Source organism: Caloenas nicobarica, chromosome 5 (genome assembly GCF_036013445.1).
Source record: "Caloenas nicobarica isolate bCalNic1 chromosome 5, bCalNic1.hap1, whole genome shotgun sequence".
Lineage (NCBI taxonomy): Eukaryota > Metazoa > Chordata > Aves > Columbiformes > Columbidae > Caloenas > Caloenas nicobarica.
This window is the reverse complement of record NC_088249.1, coordinates 44,507,203-44,524,365: the sequence shown is the minus strand read 5'-3', so window position 1 is coordinate 44,524,365 and position 17,163 is coordinate 44,507,203. Positions and strand designations below refer to the sequence as shown.

At 39.4% G+C, this 17,163-nt stretch overlaps 1 protein-coding gene across 1 annotated transcript; it reads left to right on the top strand.

Moving 5' to 3' along the window:
* Positions 1-1,256: 1,256 nt before the first annotated feature.
* Positions 1,257-16,813, top strand: API5 (apoptosis inhibitor 5). The gene is made up of 14 exons (XM_065636951.1): positions 1,257-1,424; positions 4,961-5,122; positions 6,083-6,176; positions 7,206-7,271; positions 7,636-7,787; positions 8,669-8,875; positions 9,396-9,500; positions 10,107-10,196; positions 10,759-10,940; positions 11,154-11,247; positions 11,764-11,820; positions 12,979-13,055; positions 13,408-13,544; positions 14,641-16,813. Exons 1-14 carry the CDS (start codon positions 1,356-1,358, stop codon positions 14,718-14,720), a joined length of 1,572 nt encoding a protein of 523 aa, XP_065493023.1. The 5' UTR covers positions 1,257-1,355; the 3' UTR covers positions 14,721-16,813.
* The last annotated feature ends 350 nt before the right edge of the window (positions 16,814-17,163 follow it).

Below are 17,163 nucleotides of genomic sequence, written 5' to 3'. Positions count from 1 at the left end.
TGTCCAGCGCTGAAATAAACATACCTGCTTTACAATCTTACAGGTTGTAAGGTCACTTTCCGCGCGTCGGTCACAAGCACACCAAGGGTCAGGCCATGGTTAGTGCTCTCATGGATCTGAGAGCAGCCACAAGCTCTTGCACCGTCAGACCCTGTCAAGTGTGCAGGATCCACATAATTCCATCTGCAGACAGGTAAAGGCATTGGGCCTCGGTTCAAACAGGGGGCAAAAGGTGACTGATGTGGTCACTGTGGCCACTTGCTGAAACACTGACAGCAGAGGAACAATGAAAGGAAGGTAAATGACTGATGCCCCTGTACGTCCCTGCTGTGTGCGTTCTGTCTGTGCCGACTCTGGAGAGACCAAGGCTTCGAATGCCTCCGAAATCACCCTTCGTCCTGCTGGAAAGGATATGGAGAAAAGGTCAAGTGTTTTGCTTAGCTTGTCCTCAGGCTGACGTGAGGGGAATCCTCTTTCACTTTAAGTGCCTGTGAAATCAGCAGGATGCTAAAGCATCTTGAGATTAGGGGAAGACACTGCTGCAGCCTTTTAGCTTTTGCCATAATTTAGGTCATTTGAGCCTACTGCATTAGTTGCAGATATTTCAGTTTCTATATGCTGGAATTAAAGGGTATTTTCCTCTGCAGGAAAAGATGAGAGTCATCAAATCACATGAAACCAGTCACTTTCTTGCACCAGGAGCTCAGTGTACGACAGGCATTTCTGGTGCATTTTTCACAGTATTTGTACATGAGAGACAAAATGGCATACAGAGACGAGCAGCTGGGGTAAGAGAGCAATCAGGAAAACGAGGAGTGCGAAGGAAAGCCCAGGAGAAAGAAAAAAAAAAAAAAAAAAAAGGCTGCAAAAGATGAAGAGCATGGCGCATCCCTGAGCAATCGCGTCCCGCTGCCCCGGCAGCAGGAGGCGCCGCCGCCGAGTGCCAGGTGCACAAATCCGGGCTCATGGTGAAACCCTTGTAACAGCAGCACTTGTGAGAGTGCCTTGTGCTTTGTGCTCCGATGACGAAAACCCAGACACGAGGCGCCACGCAGAAGCCGGGGCACTCCCGTTTACACCGAATACCCGTTTAATATCACTTCAGCGCCGCTGGTGTACAACGCTTACAGCACAATGGGGGAGCTCCTCCCGGCCCCGCCCCTTCAACCCGTTCCCCCAGCTCCACCGCCAGCCGCCTGGGGGCGCTGCGCAGGGGCCAGCAAACAGCTCCTCTGGCACTTCCGCCTCGTTGGTGCTGACGGCGGCGGCCTGAGCGGCGGCGGCGGCCTGAGCGGCGGCGGCGTCAGTGGCGGCCTCGGTTCCAGCGGCGGTTTCTGCCCCTTCCCCGCCGCACCATGCCCACCGTGGAGGAGCTCTACCGGAACTACGGGATCCTGGCGGACGCCACCGAGACGGCGGGCCAGGTGCGGCGTGGCTGCGGCCTGCAAGGCCTCGCGAGGCCTCGGGCTTGAGTAGCGCAGTGGCGTCGCCGCCGCGGGGAGTTCCGGCCTGGGCCGGCTGAGACGGGGCGAGCGGGAGGGGGTGCCGCCGGAGGGGCTGCTCGCTCTGACGGACAAGCAGCTAGCCCCCGGGGCTGTTCTCGGTGTAGGTTTCTTCACGACCCGGGCAGGGGGAGGAGAGAGGCGGGTAGAGATGAGTTCGCGGCCGCGGTTCTGCAAGGACGGAAGTAGCTCTGGCCGCTTTTGCAGCATCCTCCTCTTCCCGTCCTGTCGGCGGCTCTCCTTTAAAATGTGGCGTCGTAGGTATTAACTAGTTATTAGCTAGAGTCAGACTGTTTTTTGCATTGGACGCCGGGAGTTTCACCTGGCGAATTCAGGCCTTAAAGATTACACTAGTCATCCAGATCCGATCCACCGTGCTGCAGTTGTGGAGAGCTTATGGCAGGCTTTCTTGCTAAAAGGCTTGTTGGAGGAAGGTGAAGTCTATTATGGTTCGATAACTGCCTGTAGCCCTTTTTTTTTTCTTTTTTTTACTTAGGGCAAAAATGGAAATTCGATTCTCATGGCTAAAGGAGATTTTTACCCGTAGAATCCTGGCAAGATCTGCCATTTGTTTATACCATTACTGATTATTCAAAAAAGAGGATGATGTAGTATATTACCAGTATAAAATATTATGGTTAATTAAAACTAGTTTTTGAGTTGCATTAGGCTCTCATTTTACTGAATGGCTACCTGAAAAAGCAACAGATTTTTTTTTTTTTGGTCATAACACACATGAGTAGGAAAGTAGCTTTGCATATACCTAGCAGTGGATTTTAAACTAGGTACTACTATACAAGGTCATTTGGAAAGTTCTTTAAGAGAACAAATAATATGGTGGGTGGTGTTTTTAAATTTTTCTTTTTATTTCAAGTCCATTCACTTTGCTCATGTAATTATACTCTAGTGAAACAAAGCATCCCTGCTGACAGTTCAACAAAAACATCATCTTGGAGCCAAGCAAAAAATGCAACTAAAATCTTGGGAACTATATGGAGAGATACAGAATAAACCAGACTCTGTTACTGTGTCGTTGTGCAAATAAGGGGTCCATCATAATTTTTTACTATTGTTGGTAGCTTTTGTAAAACAGGAATGATCATCTTTGGTAGAACAGAAGACTCCAGCATAGTTCAGAAATACAGCCTGGGACAGGAATCAATAGCAGATGTCTAAGAACCTCCAAGGGTAACTACAGAATGATGATTCCTGATCCACTTTTCCAGCTTTGCCTCTCTACAGCTTGTGGACTTCCAGAGCCAGAGATAGTGTCTTCGTAATTAGTTTATCTCACTAGATTGTTCTTCAGTGTACTTTCGTGATACTTTTTTTAACTGATTTTATTTCTGGCATACAAACGTTTTGTGACAAAATGTTCCATTACTTCATTAACCTTTGTGAAGGAGTGATCTCTTCTGAACTTGGCATTTAATAATCTTATTTGATGTCTCCAATTTTTGCGTTCTGAGAAGCTATCAGTAATTGTTCCTTATTCATCAGTTTTATCCCACTTATTACTTTATTATCTCTTACCAACCTTATGAATGTGACCTCTCACAAAAAGTCACCCTGTCTCAAAAAAAGAAACTTTGAACATGAGGAGACGCGTAAGGGAACAACCAGAAGTATGACAGGAAGAGGGGTAATTTAAAAGACTGGAAGTATTGAACTTGTAAAAGAGTGTTTCAGTTGAGAAGGAGGCTCAGATGTGATGAGTCTACCTTGTGAGTGGATTGAAGGTGAGAACTTGAAAAAAGCTATTAAGAAGTAGGCTTAAAGAGGAAGACAAAATTTTCTTGATAACACATTGCAAAACTTGTCATAGGACATTATAGAGTATGAACTGGTTCAAGAACTGATCTAGATAAATCAATGAATGATTGGCCACTAAACAGTTATTAAAAATAACTGTTTGGACAGTGCCTCTGGCTTAGGACATTCCTGTGTTACAGACTGGGAGGAAATGTGCAAAACTGGAGGCTCACACTGCTTCTGCAGTTGCCTGGTTTTTTCTTGAGGTTTCGGTCATGCCAGGTACAGGGTAAAACAAACTCCTGCCTGAACTGTATTTTGCCTAAATGATAGGAGTAGTTAGTATGCAGTAATACACATTCATGGAACACGAACTACTCTCTTTCATTGCTGTATGAATGCTTTTTAATATGTATTAAGTTTAAGTAATTTGTTCCACCAAAAAAGTTGTTCTTAATGTGCAGTCTGAAAACCTGTGACTATGATAGTGTTTGTTTCATTATTAGTTTTTGCTGGCTCCCTCCTGCCTTTGCTGTTGAGTGTGCTGTGTTGGCACAGCTGCAGACCAAACCAGATGGGGATGTGGATTGGCTGAAGAACAACCATTTTTTTTCCTTGGTTATTCTTCTTCCAGACCAGTGTCCCCATCCAGTTCAGAATCTGGCAGCATGGAGTTATCAACAAGGTGTAGGGAGTGTTTAAGGAGCATTGGTAGTGAATGTTAAAATACAGCTTACATTAGAGGAAATTAATGCAGTGTACTGCTTTGTGAATTAGTATCTCTGTTTGCTATAGGTGAACTTCTGTGTGGAGTTGGGGTGATGATAACATGTGACTCTGGGAAATTTAATGTAAATAAAGCGAAGTGTCCTGTGCTGTTGGTGTTGCTGTTCAAAGTAGGATAAGTTTTCTAAAGCATTCTTTTCACAACCATGAGAAAAATTAATTATGTACGGTTCTGATTTCTGCTAGCATCCTAACAATGCTGACTTTTACTTTGCAAACATGTAGGTAACCACAACAAAGACTTCCATTTATTCTAAAGTTTCACTCCTGCAGGCACACAGTCAGAAACACCTGTGTGATTCTAGTTGGAGCAGCTAGAGAATATTCAGCAACTCTGTTCCTGAACTGTTTATTTCTATATTTCACCTGGAGATGTCTTTTTTTAGATCTAGTTTCTGTTAACAGATCTTTGAAGAACTATGTTTTATCTCAGATTAACTGCTTGAATAGATGCCAAAGGTGCTTTACCACAATATACATTAAAAATAATTTATGATCCATTCCAGTGGCACAGTTGTTGGGACAGGTAACCTCTACTTGAGAGACAATAAACAAGCAGACAGATGGCAGAAACATCTTGAAAAACTGCCCAAGTTCGGTAAAGGAGATCATATAATTCCTTGAGTCTGCACTAATCTAATCTCAAGTGGTATGCAAGAGCTCTTAGCCTTCAGGCTGGCAGTTTGAACTGTAAGCGCTTGAACAGACAGAGGAACCAGAGTAACAGTAAAAACCAGTCAATAGGGGCAAATTTTACTGAACTGGGGTGGTTATATTGGTCTACAAGCTAAATTTATTTTTTTGTATGAAGCTTGTATATAGTTAAGTAGCTGAAGTGAGTGGGACAGAAAAAAATCCTTTCTTGTCTTGAGAATACCCCAAGATTTTTCTATTTATGTATTCTGGTTTTCCTCTTTCAGCATAAGGATGCATACCAGGCAATCTTGGATGGTGTGAAAGGAGGTGCGAAGGAGAAGAGACTTGCAGCCCAGTTTATTCCTAAGTTCTTCAAGCATTTTCCTGAGCTAGCTGACTCGGCTATCAATGCCCAGTTGGACCTCTGTGAGGATGAAGACGTTTCTGTAAGAATGAGAATAAGAATGTTGTACGAAGTTGATATGTTAACTTTAAAAAAAATTTTTTTTTTCTTTTTTAATGGGCTGTGTCTTTTGGGAGGGGAGGGTTGGTCTTTGGAAAACTTAAGAATACTTAGATGTATTCCTGCAATAGAAGAATCTGTTGTGTGACAGTATGGGAAGATATATCAGTTCACATTTGTCTTCTTTACTCCCATCATTGATGAAAGGAATACCTCTGTGTAAAGAAACATACATATGGTTTATTTTAATATCTATTACATTTTCTTTTCCTTTCAAAAAGTACAATGTGGTATTTGATTCTAATGAAGCCTTCTGGGAGGCAAGAAAATTTTGTTTGCACCTGAGAACCATGAGAATGTGATTCAGAATGTAGTATTCTTGCAGAAGTCTTGAAATGCTTCGTGCTGCTTCTGTGGTATTGATAGAAGCTGTGCCTTTGAAGCATCTTTGATTATCAGATCTTAAAGGATTTCGACAGATCGTTCAAGGACTTTTGTGAGTGCTGGGAACAAAACCTAGAGTTTATCTCTGCAATATGTCCAACTGTAAAATTATCCTTCCTGTTAGGAAACAGGACTCCATAATAACACATATTCCAGCCCTTTATTTTGTTGATCAAATTAATGGTTTTGTGAACAGAGGTGCTGTTTGAATTTGGGTTTTCTTCAGTGCTGCTTAGATCTAAGAAAAATATATTATTTTCTTCATAGGTAATTCATAATAGTTTCATAGTAAATATGAAGTTTGGACTGCCATTAAAGTTTGAAACTTGAACATCGCTTTCTGAATACAATACTCACGTTAAAAGGATATGTGGTCACTTTCTCAAATTTGGCTGATATTTCTACCAAACTTTCATAGTTTAATTGCCTGATTTTTTTTTTTTTAATTTCTTTAATTCTTGAAATTTTTTTGTTTCCGAAATACCGACAATTTTGGCAGATCCGGCGACAAGCAATCAAGGAATTGCCTCAGTTTGCCACTGGAGATAATCTTCCTCGGGTAGCAGACATCCTAACTCAGCTTCTGCAGTCAGGTAGGAGACATTGGTAATTTCCTGGCTGTTTTCCTGTGGCACACTTAAAAATGTAGTATAGTTTTGTTCTGTAAAATGTTTTCTGCTGATCCATAATTAGTTACAAAGCAATCTGTCCCAATGCCATTCGTGTCCTGTTTCTGCTCTTCCCCCCCATCCCCTTTATATTTGCTGTACAGTTATGTTGCTACTTCTCAGGAAAGGTTGCTAATTGCCCTAATCTAAACTGAAAATCTGTCTTTTGAATATAACATTTATTTCAAGTTCTCTGAAAACATCCGTAGAAAAAAGGGCGGGGGAGGTGGAACAAAAAAAACCCCACCCTCCAGTTATGTACTGCAGCAAATTGCCTTCTGAAAAGGAGTTATTGGATTTCTAATACAAGTACTTAGGAACTCTAAAAATCCTGAAGGCATTTTCTTCCATACAGTGCATTTTTGGTACAAAATATTTGATTCATAATTTAATATACAGTATGTATTTTTTAATTTCAGTAAGTTATATAGTGCTAAATATTAGATGTTCAAATTTGTATTAAAAGTGCATGATTAAGTCTCTAGACTTCTCAGAAGATGCTTTTTTTTTGAGACTTACACATTTCTCCATTTCATTCAAGAGGAAAATTGTTTCTCTTTCCTAGAAATACCATAGATTACTTAAGAGCTTAAGAAGAAATAACTTTATTTTATCTTAATTTAGTAAATGTCAGCTTGTTTATTCAACTGTTCCTTAAAATTACTAAATATATTGATTGATAAATTCCCTTGAAGTTTTCAGTCTTATCGAGTTTATAATGTTATATTTTGGCAGGGAGGCTGAAGTGGCAAATAGCTTTTTTGTTTCCAGCTTTCATTATCATGGCTTTCTACTTCCTCAGTCTAGTAGTCATCAAAAATATAAATTATGTTGTTTATAATTAAATGCTGAGGATGGTATACTTCTAGTGTGGTGTGAGAAATCTTTCTTTGTTTTTCTGCTTTTATGTTTGCATTTCAAGGATATGCATATCAGGTTTTTTTCTCTCTTCAGATGATTCTGCAGAATTCAATTTGGTGAACAATGCTTTGCTCAGTATATTTAAGATGGATGCTAAAGGTAAAGGACACATTTTTCTATAAATGTCTTTTATTAATATTTTCCAGTCTCTAGTAAGATGAGAACAGGACTCAATTTTGTATCTTCCTGTTACAATGCAAAAGTTAGAGGCACACTCTTTTTGGTTTTACAAACAATACTGAACTTTTCGATAATTGTGTGTCTGAATTATACAGACCAATAAAAGAAAGTGGATTCTTATGTCAAGCTATGTGAAAAAAGTGTGTTTTCTTAAAAGTTAGCATAGCAGTTATTTTAGAATGTGTCACGGATTCCTACAGGAGGAAACGTCTTTCTTCTGCATAGACGGTTCAGCTCTTAACTTCTAAAATAATCTGCATTACGTGATTTATTGTCCTTTCAGGGACTTTGGGAGGCTTATTCAGTCAAATTCTTCAGGGAGAGGATATTGTGAGAGAGAGAGCCATCAAGTTCCTCTCTACAAAACTGAAAACCCTGCCTGAGGAGGTGATGACAAAGGACGTAGAAGAGTTCATATTGACTGAATCAAAGAAGGTGAGCGTCTTATTTCAGTACAAACTTATTATTAAACCATCCCTTATCACTGGCATTGCTTTGGAGGTCTGTTTAAACCACACGTGTAGTTAAACATTGTACAAATGTGATCTTCTAGTTACACTGCTCTGCTATAATCCAAACTTTGCAGCACTTTTTTTGTGGGAATGTTAAAATAATGCTAGGCTGTTCTTATCTTGTAAGAGTGAATTTTACTAGAATCATAGAATCATTCACATTGGAAAAGGACTTTGGGAGATCGATCACCTTAGTGAATCATGGTCAGCTGAATTCAGATCAGGTTTTTTGGTGCTAGGAATGCTGGGGACACTTACGTTTAGCCTCCTGTTCCGCAGAACCCTCAGAGTCTTTGCGGCAGAGCAGTTCCCCAGCTGGTCAGTCCCCGATGTGTGTTGATGCAGGGAGGTTAAGTTAGTTCATCCCAGGAGCAGGACTTTCCATTTGTCTTTGTTGAATTTTATGGGATTCCTGTGCATTCCCCAAGCTGAGAAGGGTATAAAAAGTATTAATCAATTATGAGTTGCTTTCCATTTAATATTTATTCTGCTTCTCAATGAGTAGATATTGATTTAATATTTATTCTGCCTGAAGCATACCATTTTGTTAGATAAGAAATTTGTTCTTAAGGTTATTCAATAAAAATAAAGTTTCCTATGCGCAGATTGATGGCAGCTACTTTAAATTGGAGGTGCACACAATGCATGTTTTCATGTGTTCCTTTAAACTGGTGTTTTTAAATGACTAGTGGCTAAATTTACATGCCAAATATTTGCATATTTTACCTTTTCAAATCAGGTAGGTTTGACTTGGAGGTTTGCAAATTACCGCCATAGAAATATGTTTTCTGGTGTTCTATTAAGGTGCTGGAAGATGTGACAGGCGAGGAATTTGTTCTGTTCATGAAAATATTGTCAGGATTAAAAAGCTTACAGACTGTAAGTGGGAGGCAACAACTAGTGGAACTGGTAGCCGAACAAGCCGACCTGGAACAAACGTTCAATCCATCTGATCCAGACTGTGTGGACAGACTTCTACAGTGTACTCGACAGGCAGTGCCACTCTTCTCAGTATGTATTTATTTGCTTTGCATGAGGAATATTGTGACAAGTTAGTGGCTGTAGCTTCTCTTTGGTGTTCTCAGTGGTTAAGTTAGAATGACAGCATATGAGTACTTCCTCACCTTGAGCTTCTAATGTATTAGAATGTTGGAAAACATCCTGAAAGCCTCTGAATACAAAGAGCATTTGTGTTATTCTGTGCTTTTCAACATATTGTTTCAAATTGAAGATGTCACAGTGAATTATGACAAAATTCTCACATTAGGTTCATACGTGTATGAGTTTGATTATTTCAAGTCTAGTGCCAGGCAATAGCAGTGCTTGCTTTTCAGCCTCTGTTGCAGACAACCTCTGAGTTTAAGTTACCTGAAAGAGTGTCTGTATTTACGAGTTAGAGGGAGGTTTAATAAAGCTTTAAGGTATAGCTGTATGGTACACATTTATAAGGGTGTCAGAGTGATGAGGGGAAAACATTTATCTCCTTCAAACTCAAAAGAGTAGCCTGAATTATTTGTGGTGCTTTTTGCAGAAAAATGTTCATTCGACAAAATTTGTTACCTACTTCTGTGAGCATGTGCTGCCAAACCTCAGTTCTTTGACTACCCCAGTGGAGGGTCTTGATATCCAGTTAGAGGTAAGCCCAAGCTAAAACGTTTTTCAAATTGTAAAAAGTCAGCATCTTAGATGAAGACAGCTCTTTTTAAAATAACGAACTTTCCTAAGTGGTTTTCTTGTTTTGGCTTGTAGAAAAACTAACTACACTAGGAAAAAAAAAGTTTGCTGTGTTGACGCATGACTGAGTTTGCTGTGTTGACGCATGACTGAGCATTGCTTTTTAGAGTATGTGTCATTTGTCCTGAGTTTTCAAGGCAAGGCAAGAATAAGTAGATCAGTTTAATCATTTTTATATTACTGTCAATTTTTTTTAAGCACATAGCATTTAGTGAAATGATTGCTGCATGGCTTGTGCTAATTTAGCCTCGTAAGGGAGTGGCTTAATGTCTATAATTGTGCTTATGTTAATCAGCGCTGCAGCTTCAGTTAGATCTCTGTGAATCTCACTTTGAAGGTGAGCTGTGCTGCAGACATCCTCCATATATTCTTTGCTGATGTTTGGGAGGGGTTTTATTCTAATAGCTGACCTCTAGTGTGCCAGCCATAGTGATATAATTGCTTCTAGGTTAAAAGTTAAGCCTTTGTACTTTTCAGTTAACACACAAAAACCTGGATATCCTTGTAGGTTTTGAAACTTCTTGCTGAAATGAGTTCATTTTGTGGCGATATGGAAAAACTTGAATCAAATTTGAAGAAGCTGTTTGATAAATTACTGGTAAGACTAATTCAGTTTTTACTCATGTAAAATTCTTAATTTGTTTTGATGATTTTTTTTTTAATTTTTATCTATTTATCCTTTTTGTGAAGTGGCTATTTCAAAGATAGCTTTGTCCATTATATAAGGTCAAACATCATTTTGCAGTTCAAAGGCTTCGTAGATATAGAAAGCTGTTAACCTGCACAATGTTTTTAATCCAGTAAACTCATGTGCTTTTGTTCTTTTTAAATTTTATAGTCATGGGAGGCTTATGTTGATCTCATGAAAGGCTATTTCTGCACTGATAATTTTAGGCAAATTCAGCACTGTTTCAGAAGCATTGGTGCTTGCGGTGGTAGCAGTGCTACTGTATTATTTCCTCAGAGGTGATACGTCACGTAAGTCTAGGCAAACCATCTGTACCAGGACTTCATACAGCAGTTCATCACGTTCATATGGGAATGGGGGGATATTTCTTAAATTGTCAGCATAAATAAACCTTCCAGTTCAAACACTGCAAAAGAATGGTCATTCTCTGTAAATGTGTCTCACGCATTGGTTTTACCTTTCTGTTCATTAGGAATATATGCCCCTTCCTCCAGAGGAAGCAGAGAATGGAGAAAATGCTGGCAACGAAGAGCCTAAGTTGCAGTTCAGTTATGTGGAGTGTTTATTGTATAGCTTCCATCAGCTGGGCCGTAAACTTCCAGACTTCCTGACAGCCAAGCTGAATGCAGAGAAATTGAAAGACTTTAAAATCAGGTAATCATTTAGAGGCAGGTGTTCGAGTTCTGTTAGAAAATGCGAATTATTATTCTCTGGATGCTAAAGAAGCACAAATCAGATTGACAGAAGACTTACTTCGAGTATTTTTCCTAGAGGGGAAAAAATTGAGATTACCGCTTGCCTTTGCTTATGCTTTTATTTTATGGGACTATGTAAAATTTATTAACAGATTGCTTTTAAATTTTTTAGGTTACAGTATTTTGCTCGAGGGTTGCAGGTGTATATTCGACAGCTTCGTCTAGCACTTCAAGGAAAAACAGGAGATGCCTTGAAAACAGAGGAGGTGAGTATTGTTCAGGAATTCTGATTTTTTTTCTAATTGAGCCTACCGAAATAACCATTGGCACATACTGGTAGGCTGCAGTCGGTTGTAAGTGTGCAGATAGATTAAGAGAATAATACTGCTAACATCTGTTGTAACTGCATCTTACTCGATGCTTCATTTTGCAAGCTAAGATGATCTTTTAGTTCTGCTGTTAGCTACTCCCTGCATCCATGTGTATTTGGCTTAACTGTGCTCTGCGTTTTTGTTTTGAAGGGGAAATTTTCACATATTGGGGGGAAAATTTCAGTGGGAAGTACACTGGAACATTAAAAGCAGCTAGTTAGTGTAAAACTGCAAAAAGCCTAAAAATAGTTATAACAAAAACTCCGAAGTGTACACACCTTTCACTATTACTATGGCTATAGCAATTCACTAGGAAGAGCAGTGATTTTAATGTTCATGACTTCATCAAATGCAGTTGGCATAATTTAAAGCTAGTAGAATAGGTGTTCAGTGGTGTTTCTTTTTTTACAGAACAAGATTAAAGTGGTTGCCTTGAAAATAACCAATAACATTAATGTTTTAATCAAGGTAAGTCCTGACATTATGAAGGAGTAAATTCATACAGTAGAGTAACCTATGCAGAAAAAAGAAGTAGATCTGAACTAAGTTATATTGTTATTACGTTGGTGTTAGCCAGCTCGGGTTGCTGTCCCCGTTACCGTTTCTGAAGAGACATGGATCTGCCCCTTGTGCAAGCTGCTTAGCCTTTGCTGCTGCTGCTGTTGGGGTAAAGGCCCTTTTTGGCAGGCCCTAGTTGCCTGCAGGAGCAGAAGACCTTGCTTTAGGGGTCTCTGGATTCTGTCCAAGCCTCTGTCCCTATCATCTCCCTTTCTTGCAGTAGCAGGGAAGAGTAAGGAGTTGTTTGAAGAGGTGGAAGGAGATGGAAAGGAGGGAGGAGGCAAAGCAAGCTGCTGTACATAATCTTTTTATCCAAAGAGTCTAGGAGAGATGGGCTGCAGAAAAACACTGCCATCCAGAGCCCTTGAAACCATTCTGATTCCTTCTAACCACCTTTTCCTCTCTTCTCTTGCTTCCAGTCTCTCCCCTTCAATCACCATTATAAACCAAAAACTTTGGCCACAGTATTGAGAAGCCTGTCTTACCACCGTAGCAGGGATGTCGGATGTCTCCCTGCAGGAGCCATTGTAGTCCATTATAAGATGTTTGATGTACATAGGGAGAGAAAGAAAGAAAGAAAGCACGTCATGTCAGTATAGGACACTGTTTTGTTAATACAAATCTCATTTAGAATCATAGAATAGAATTGTAGAACAGTTTGGGTTGGAGGAGACCTTCAAAGGTCACCTAATCCAACCCCCCTGCAATGAGCAGGGACACCTTCAACTAGATCAGGTTGTTCAGAGTCTCATCCAGCCTGGACTTGAATGTCTCTAGGGATGGGGCTTCTATTACCTCTCTGGGCAACCTTTTCCAGTGTTTTACCACCATCATTGTAAAAAGTTATTCGAATTCCTTATTCGAATTTCCTTGTAAAGTGTATGAGCTAAGGCAGCCAGATAAGACAGTTAGCTACTGACACCTTCTCCCTCTGCCATGTGACTTCAAAAATTATTTTAAATTGTTGGAAAGTAACTTATTCTGGAGTCTGAGTAGGTAGCTAAAATTCTGAAGTGCCATCGACATGAATTTGACTGTCGCGTAAACTGTCTAATTTTGTCTCCATAGGATCTCTTCCACATTCCTCCTTCTTATAAAAGTACAGTTACACTGTCCTGGAAACCTGTACAGAAGGCAGATGCAAGGTAAGAGTTTTTCATTAAAAAGAAAACAGTGTTAGTTTTTGCTGTTTACAAAATAAAGATCTCAAACTGTGTATGTATTATATACACAGCACGTGAGCTAAAAGCTTCATAATAAAAAATAATGCCCATCCTGGAAGAAATTAAGGCTGTGGAGTGATAATGTTAGTCTTGTTTTAGGGATACAGTAGACCAAAGCAACTGGAGACTAGCTTATTTCCTCTTCTGAAGTGTTTTTCAAGGCATCTTCATCAGTTGCTGCTGGCTTCCAGCGATTGATCTTTGAGGCTGAACTGCTGTTCCTGTACTTGTCACTACAGGGGTGTAATAATCTGGTTTTGTTTTCTTCTGTCAGTCAAAAAAGAGCAAGTGAAGACACAACCTCAAGTTCACCCCCAAAGAAAGCTTCGGCAGGACCAAAAAGGGATGCCAGGCAAATATATAATCCTCCCAGTGGAAAATACAGCAGTAACCTGGGTAGTTTTTCTTACGGTAAGTTAGGCAGCTTGGAAGAACTTTGTCTAGTGACAGTTGTGCCTTAGGGTGGGGGGAACAAACAAATCAAGCAAATTTACTATCACATTCTCTGAAGATCAAATTGTACTGTCACCAACTTTTGTTTGTAATGGTCTCTTCCTAGCTGTTGATCTGTTACAGTGTTTGAGCGTTACCAGCCTATAACTATATGTCATTTGCAAGGTAGTTTTAGTAGTGTTTTAATACATACACACACTTTAATTATTGTGTTCTCTATTATGACATACAGACTCGCACCCCAAATTTCCCATTGGACAGACCAGTTTTTGCAAGTGGCAGAGCTGGGCCACCACCTGTCACACAACTGGACCTGTGCTGAATTGCTATTACAGCCACTGCTGATGTTGCAGATCTGATCCAGAACAACTGGGAATTGCCAGGTTCACTGTGCATACACAGTTAATGTCTCCATATTCCAGTCAAAGTGATTCTGTCTCTCTGCAAGTTGCATTTCTGGGCAGAATATGAGAGCAGTTGCAGACTGGATGTATAGGCCTAACAATGGCAGCAACCCATCTAAGATCCGTCTAAGATTTTTAATTTGGTATAGTTAAGATACCAACCCAGCAAAAAAAAACCCTTAAGTTGCAGGTGATAACGCTAAGGATAGAAAAGGACAGACAGACTGACAAAGTTGTGGTTTTCCATCAATTTGTAAAATCACTAGGAGCAGTCAGACAAACACCTCAATATTGACACAGTGTTACTGGACAGAAGGATGAGCTGGGTAGCCTAATAAGGTTCTTTACAAACCAGTTTTCAATTCCGTGGTAATGGTTTGGCCCAAATATAGTTCTAAAATAATGGAACAGTTATGTATCATATTCTTAGTATGCAGGAAGACTACATTAAGTCTAGAGAGGCTAGTTCTCCTGACCTTCTTTTACAATTAGTGGGATCTGTTGTCCATCAAAGCATAACTTGGAGTTCTCAAGGTATGTAAGCAGGATTAACCTCAGAGACTTAAGTTAGCCTTCAATCTCTACAGTTACTGCTGTTTAATCTGTGTACAGCATAAAGCCCTTATGAAAAGTTTTGACTTTTATTTCAGAGCAAAGAGGTGGTTTCCGAGGTGGACGAGGAAGAGGCTGGGGAGGACGTGGCAATCGTAGCCGAGGAAGAATCTACTGAGTAGGCCATCATTTCCATGGCCCTGAAGGGCTAAAGTGAAAGTGCTACTCAGCAAGTTTGGAGTATTGTTTCCTTCAAGGACTGCCTTCCACTAAGACTGACTTAAATGTTCTTTATACCTTTGTATGTATGATCTACTTTTCTAACGGACTACAACTTGTCCATAGTGAAACTACGGCTGTATTTTTGGATGCTTACAGTCAGCAGGTTTGGGTTTTTATTTTTGAAGTGTCTTCAGGATTTATTCAAGATTGGAAAAGAGCATAAATGTTTTATCAAAAGCTACATCTTGACAGTTTGTATATTAACCTAAAAATCAGCTACTGCATAACTGAAACTATATAGTTGAGTTTATGTATTAAGTATTGGACAGGAAAGGCATGATGACAGATACATGTCAGATAAGCTTAGCAGCTGAAGTAATCCTTTCCTCATCTGTAACCGTATTTTGCAATATGTGGAGAAGAGTACCATTGTTAAATTAGCTTTGATTTACTTTTTTAGTGGAATTGAATGAGACACATGCCATTTTTTTTAAGTTTGCAACATGGAAATTTATTTTGCTTGTAGCATGAAGCAGTCTTTTTACTTAGAGATGTGGAGAATGTGATGTTTTTTGGTTTGCACATCTTACTCTTCTCCGTGCATTGTAATGCAAAAGTGCTGTTTTGCAAATGAATTTTTAGTGTTTAATATGAATATGTGCATATAGTTATGCCATGAAATTTCAGTAAATGAACAGGAAAAACAAACCAATAAATGACTAGAATTATTCCAGGAATGGGTAAAGACTGATTCAGTGATTAAGCTTCATAGGCTCGAGCTGGACCATAGTAGCGCCTGGCTCTTTTCTATGTTTTGCAGATTTCTGGATTAGTTAGCACTTGAAGGTTGGTTATTTTTTGGTTTGTGGTTTTTCGGGGGCTTGAGGGTGGGTGGTCGGTTTTGGGTTTTTTTACCAGTACAGTTGCATTTAAAAATATATAAATAAGATTGTATTTTGGGTACCATTGAGAAATTCCAGCTACATACTTCAATCCAGGTGGAAAATTAATAATTCCATGCTATTTTTTTCCGTAGCAACTTGGGATTCTTATTTACTGGTGTACACCCAGAAAAGACAGTGTGGGAGCATAATTTTTTTTTTGTTTTTTTTATTCTCACCACTCAAAATGTTTACTTCTCAGGTCATTCAACATTGTAAAGGAAATAGCAGCTAGTAGAAAGAAGTTGGGAAAGAGGAAAAGAATTTAATGCGTGTTCAAGAGCATGTTGATGTAAGATAGCTTAGCCTTTAGAAGAATGAAGACTATTTCTTATCCTCCCTTTTTTTTGTCCAGCCATTTGATATCCACAGACAAAATGCCTGACAGTGTTGTTTCCCCACCTAGTTCCATTTGTATTTGCTTGTGAATCTGACTCGGGTGTCTCCATTAACACTCTTTGATATTTATCACTACAATCAGAAGGCTGGAATACTGAATCTATGTCAAATTTAGAGACTTTGTCGATGCTAAATTAGAAGTCTGGTTTTGCTTAACTCTGGAGCAGTAGGCAGCAAACTTTGGGCATTCCAGGACATGTGAGCTGACTTTGCATTTCTGATTACATGCCAGCTGCTAAACTCAGATTTGTCACTAAAACCAACAAACATGGCAAAGAGCTTCCAAGGACAAATTTGTGAGATGAAAATGTCACTCTGAAAGTAGGCACTAGATGGGTAATAAGCTTCCACTGGGGGAAAAAAAAAATAGACATTTTGCACTTCTGGCTATAATTTGTGTTTTGAGGGGATTTAAAAATGTGATCTCAAAGCCTAAACAGAGTTTCTATTTAGACTAATAACTAGGTACTAGCAGCTTATTTTCTCACTGAATTTTGAGTGAGTTTTCTTTACAAGAGTCCTGATTTTCAGAGGTGATGTGCAAAGTTCTTGTGACCTCAGAAGTAGTTAAGATTTCCACCACCACCCCCACCCCCAGTTTCATATTTAATTTTAATGCAGGGAGTTCTTGTGGAGACAGCTGTTTGCCATCTTGTTGAATTGTAAATGTTCCCTTACACTTTTGGAATAAATTCATTTTGTAATTTTGTTTGGCTCAATGTTTCACAGTTACTCCGCAACATTTTGTGTTGACTTAGTAAAAAGGTACTGTGGTATTTTTTGTTTTAGTGACTTACTCCTTAGATTGCTATAGATGTATTGAGCTGTTTGCCAATAAGGAGTAGATTTTAGCAAGACTGCACTAGCTGTTTTGACTTGTAATTCAATTTTTAAATGCAAAATTTTGGATAGGAATTTAAATTTTCAGCAAAAGCTGCATGTCATACATCTTCTTTGGGAATTATCATATGAAAAGGAATCATTCATTGTCTTATTCCACCTCCCAGATGTTGAAAGCACAATAAAATTTTAGTATCTTATGATAGAGTGGCTTGGACT

Bases quoted from the DNA above. Each gene is read 5' to 3' on its own strand.
- API5 (XM_065636951.1), top strand. From the start codon at position 1,356: ATGCCCACCGTGGAGGAGCTCTACCGGAACTACGGGATCCTGGCGGAC. The intron at 7,788-8,668 runs GTGAGCGTCTTA...TGTTCTATTAAG, and splicing joins TATTGACTGAATCAAAGAAG to GTGCTGGAAGATGTGACAGG. The intron at 10,941-11,153 runs GTAATCATTTAG...TAAATTTTTTAG, and splicing joins TTGAAAGACTTTAAAATCAG to GTTACAGTATTTTGCTCGAG.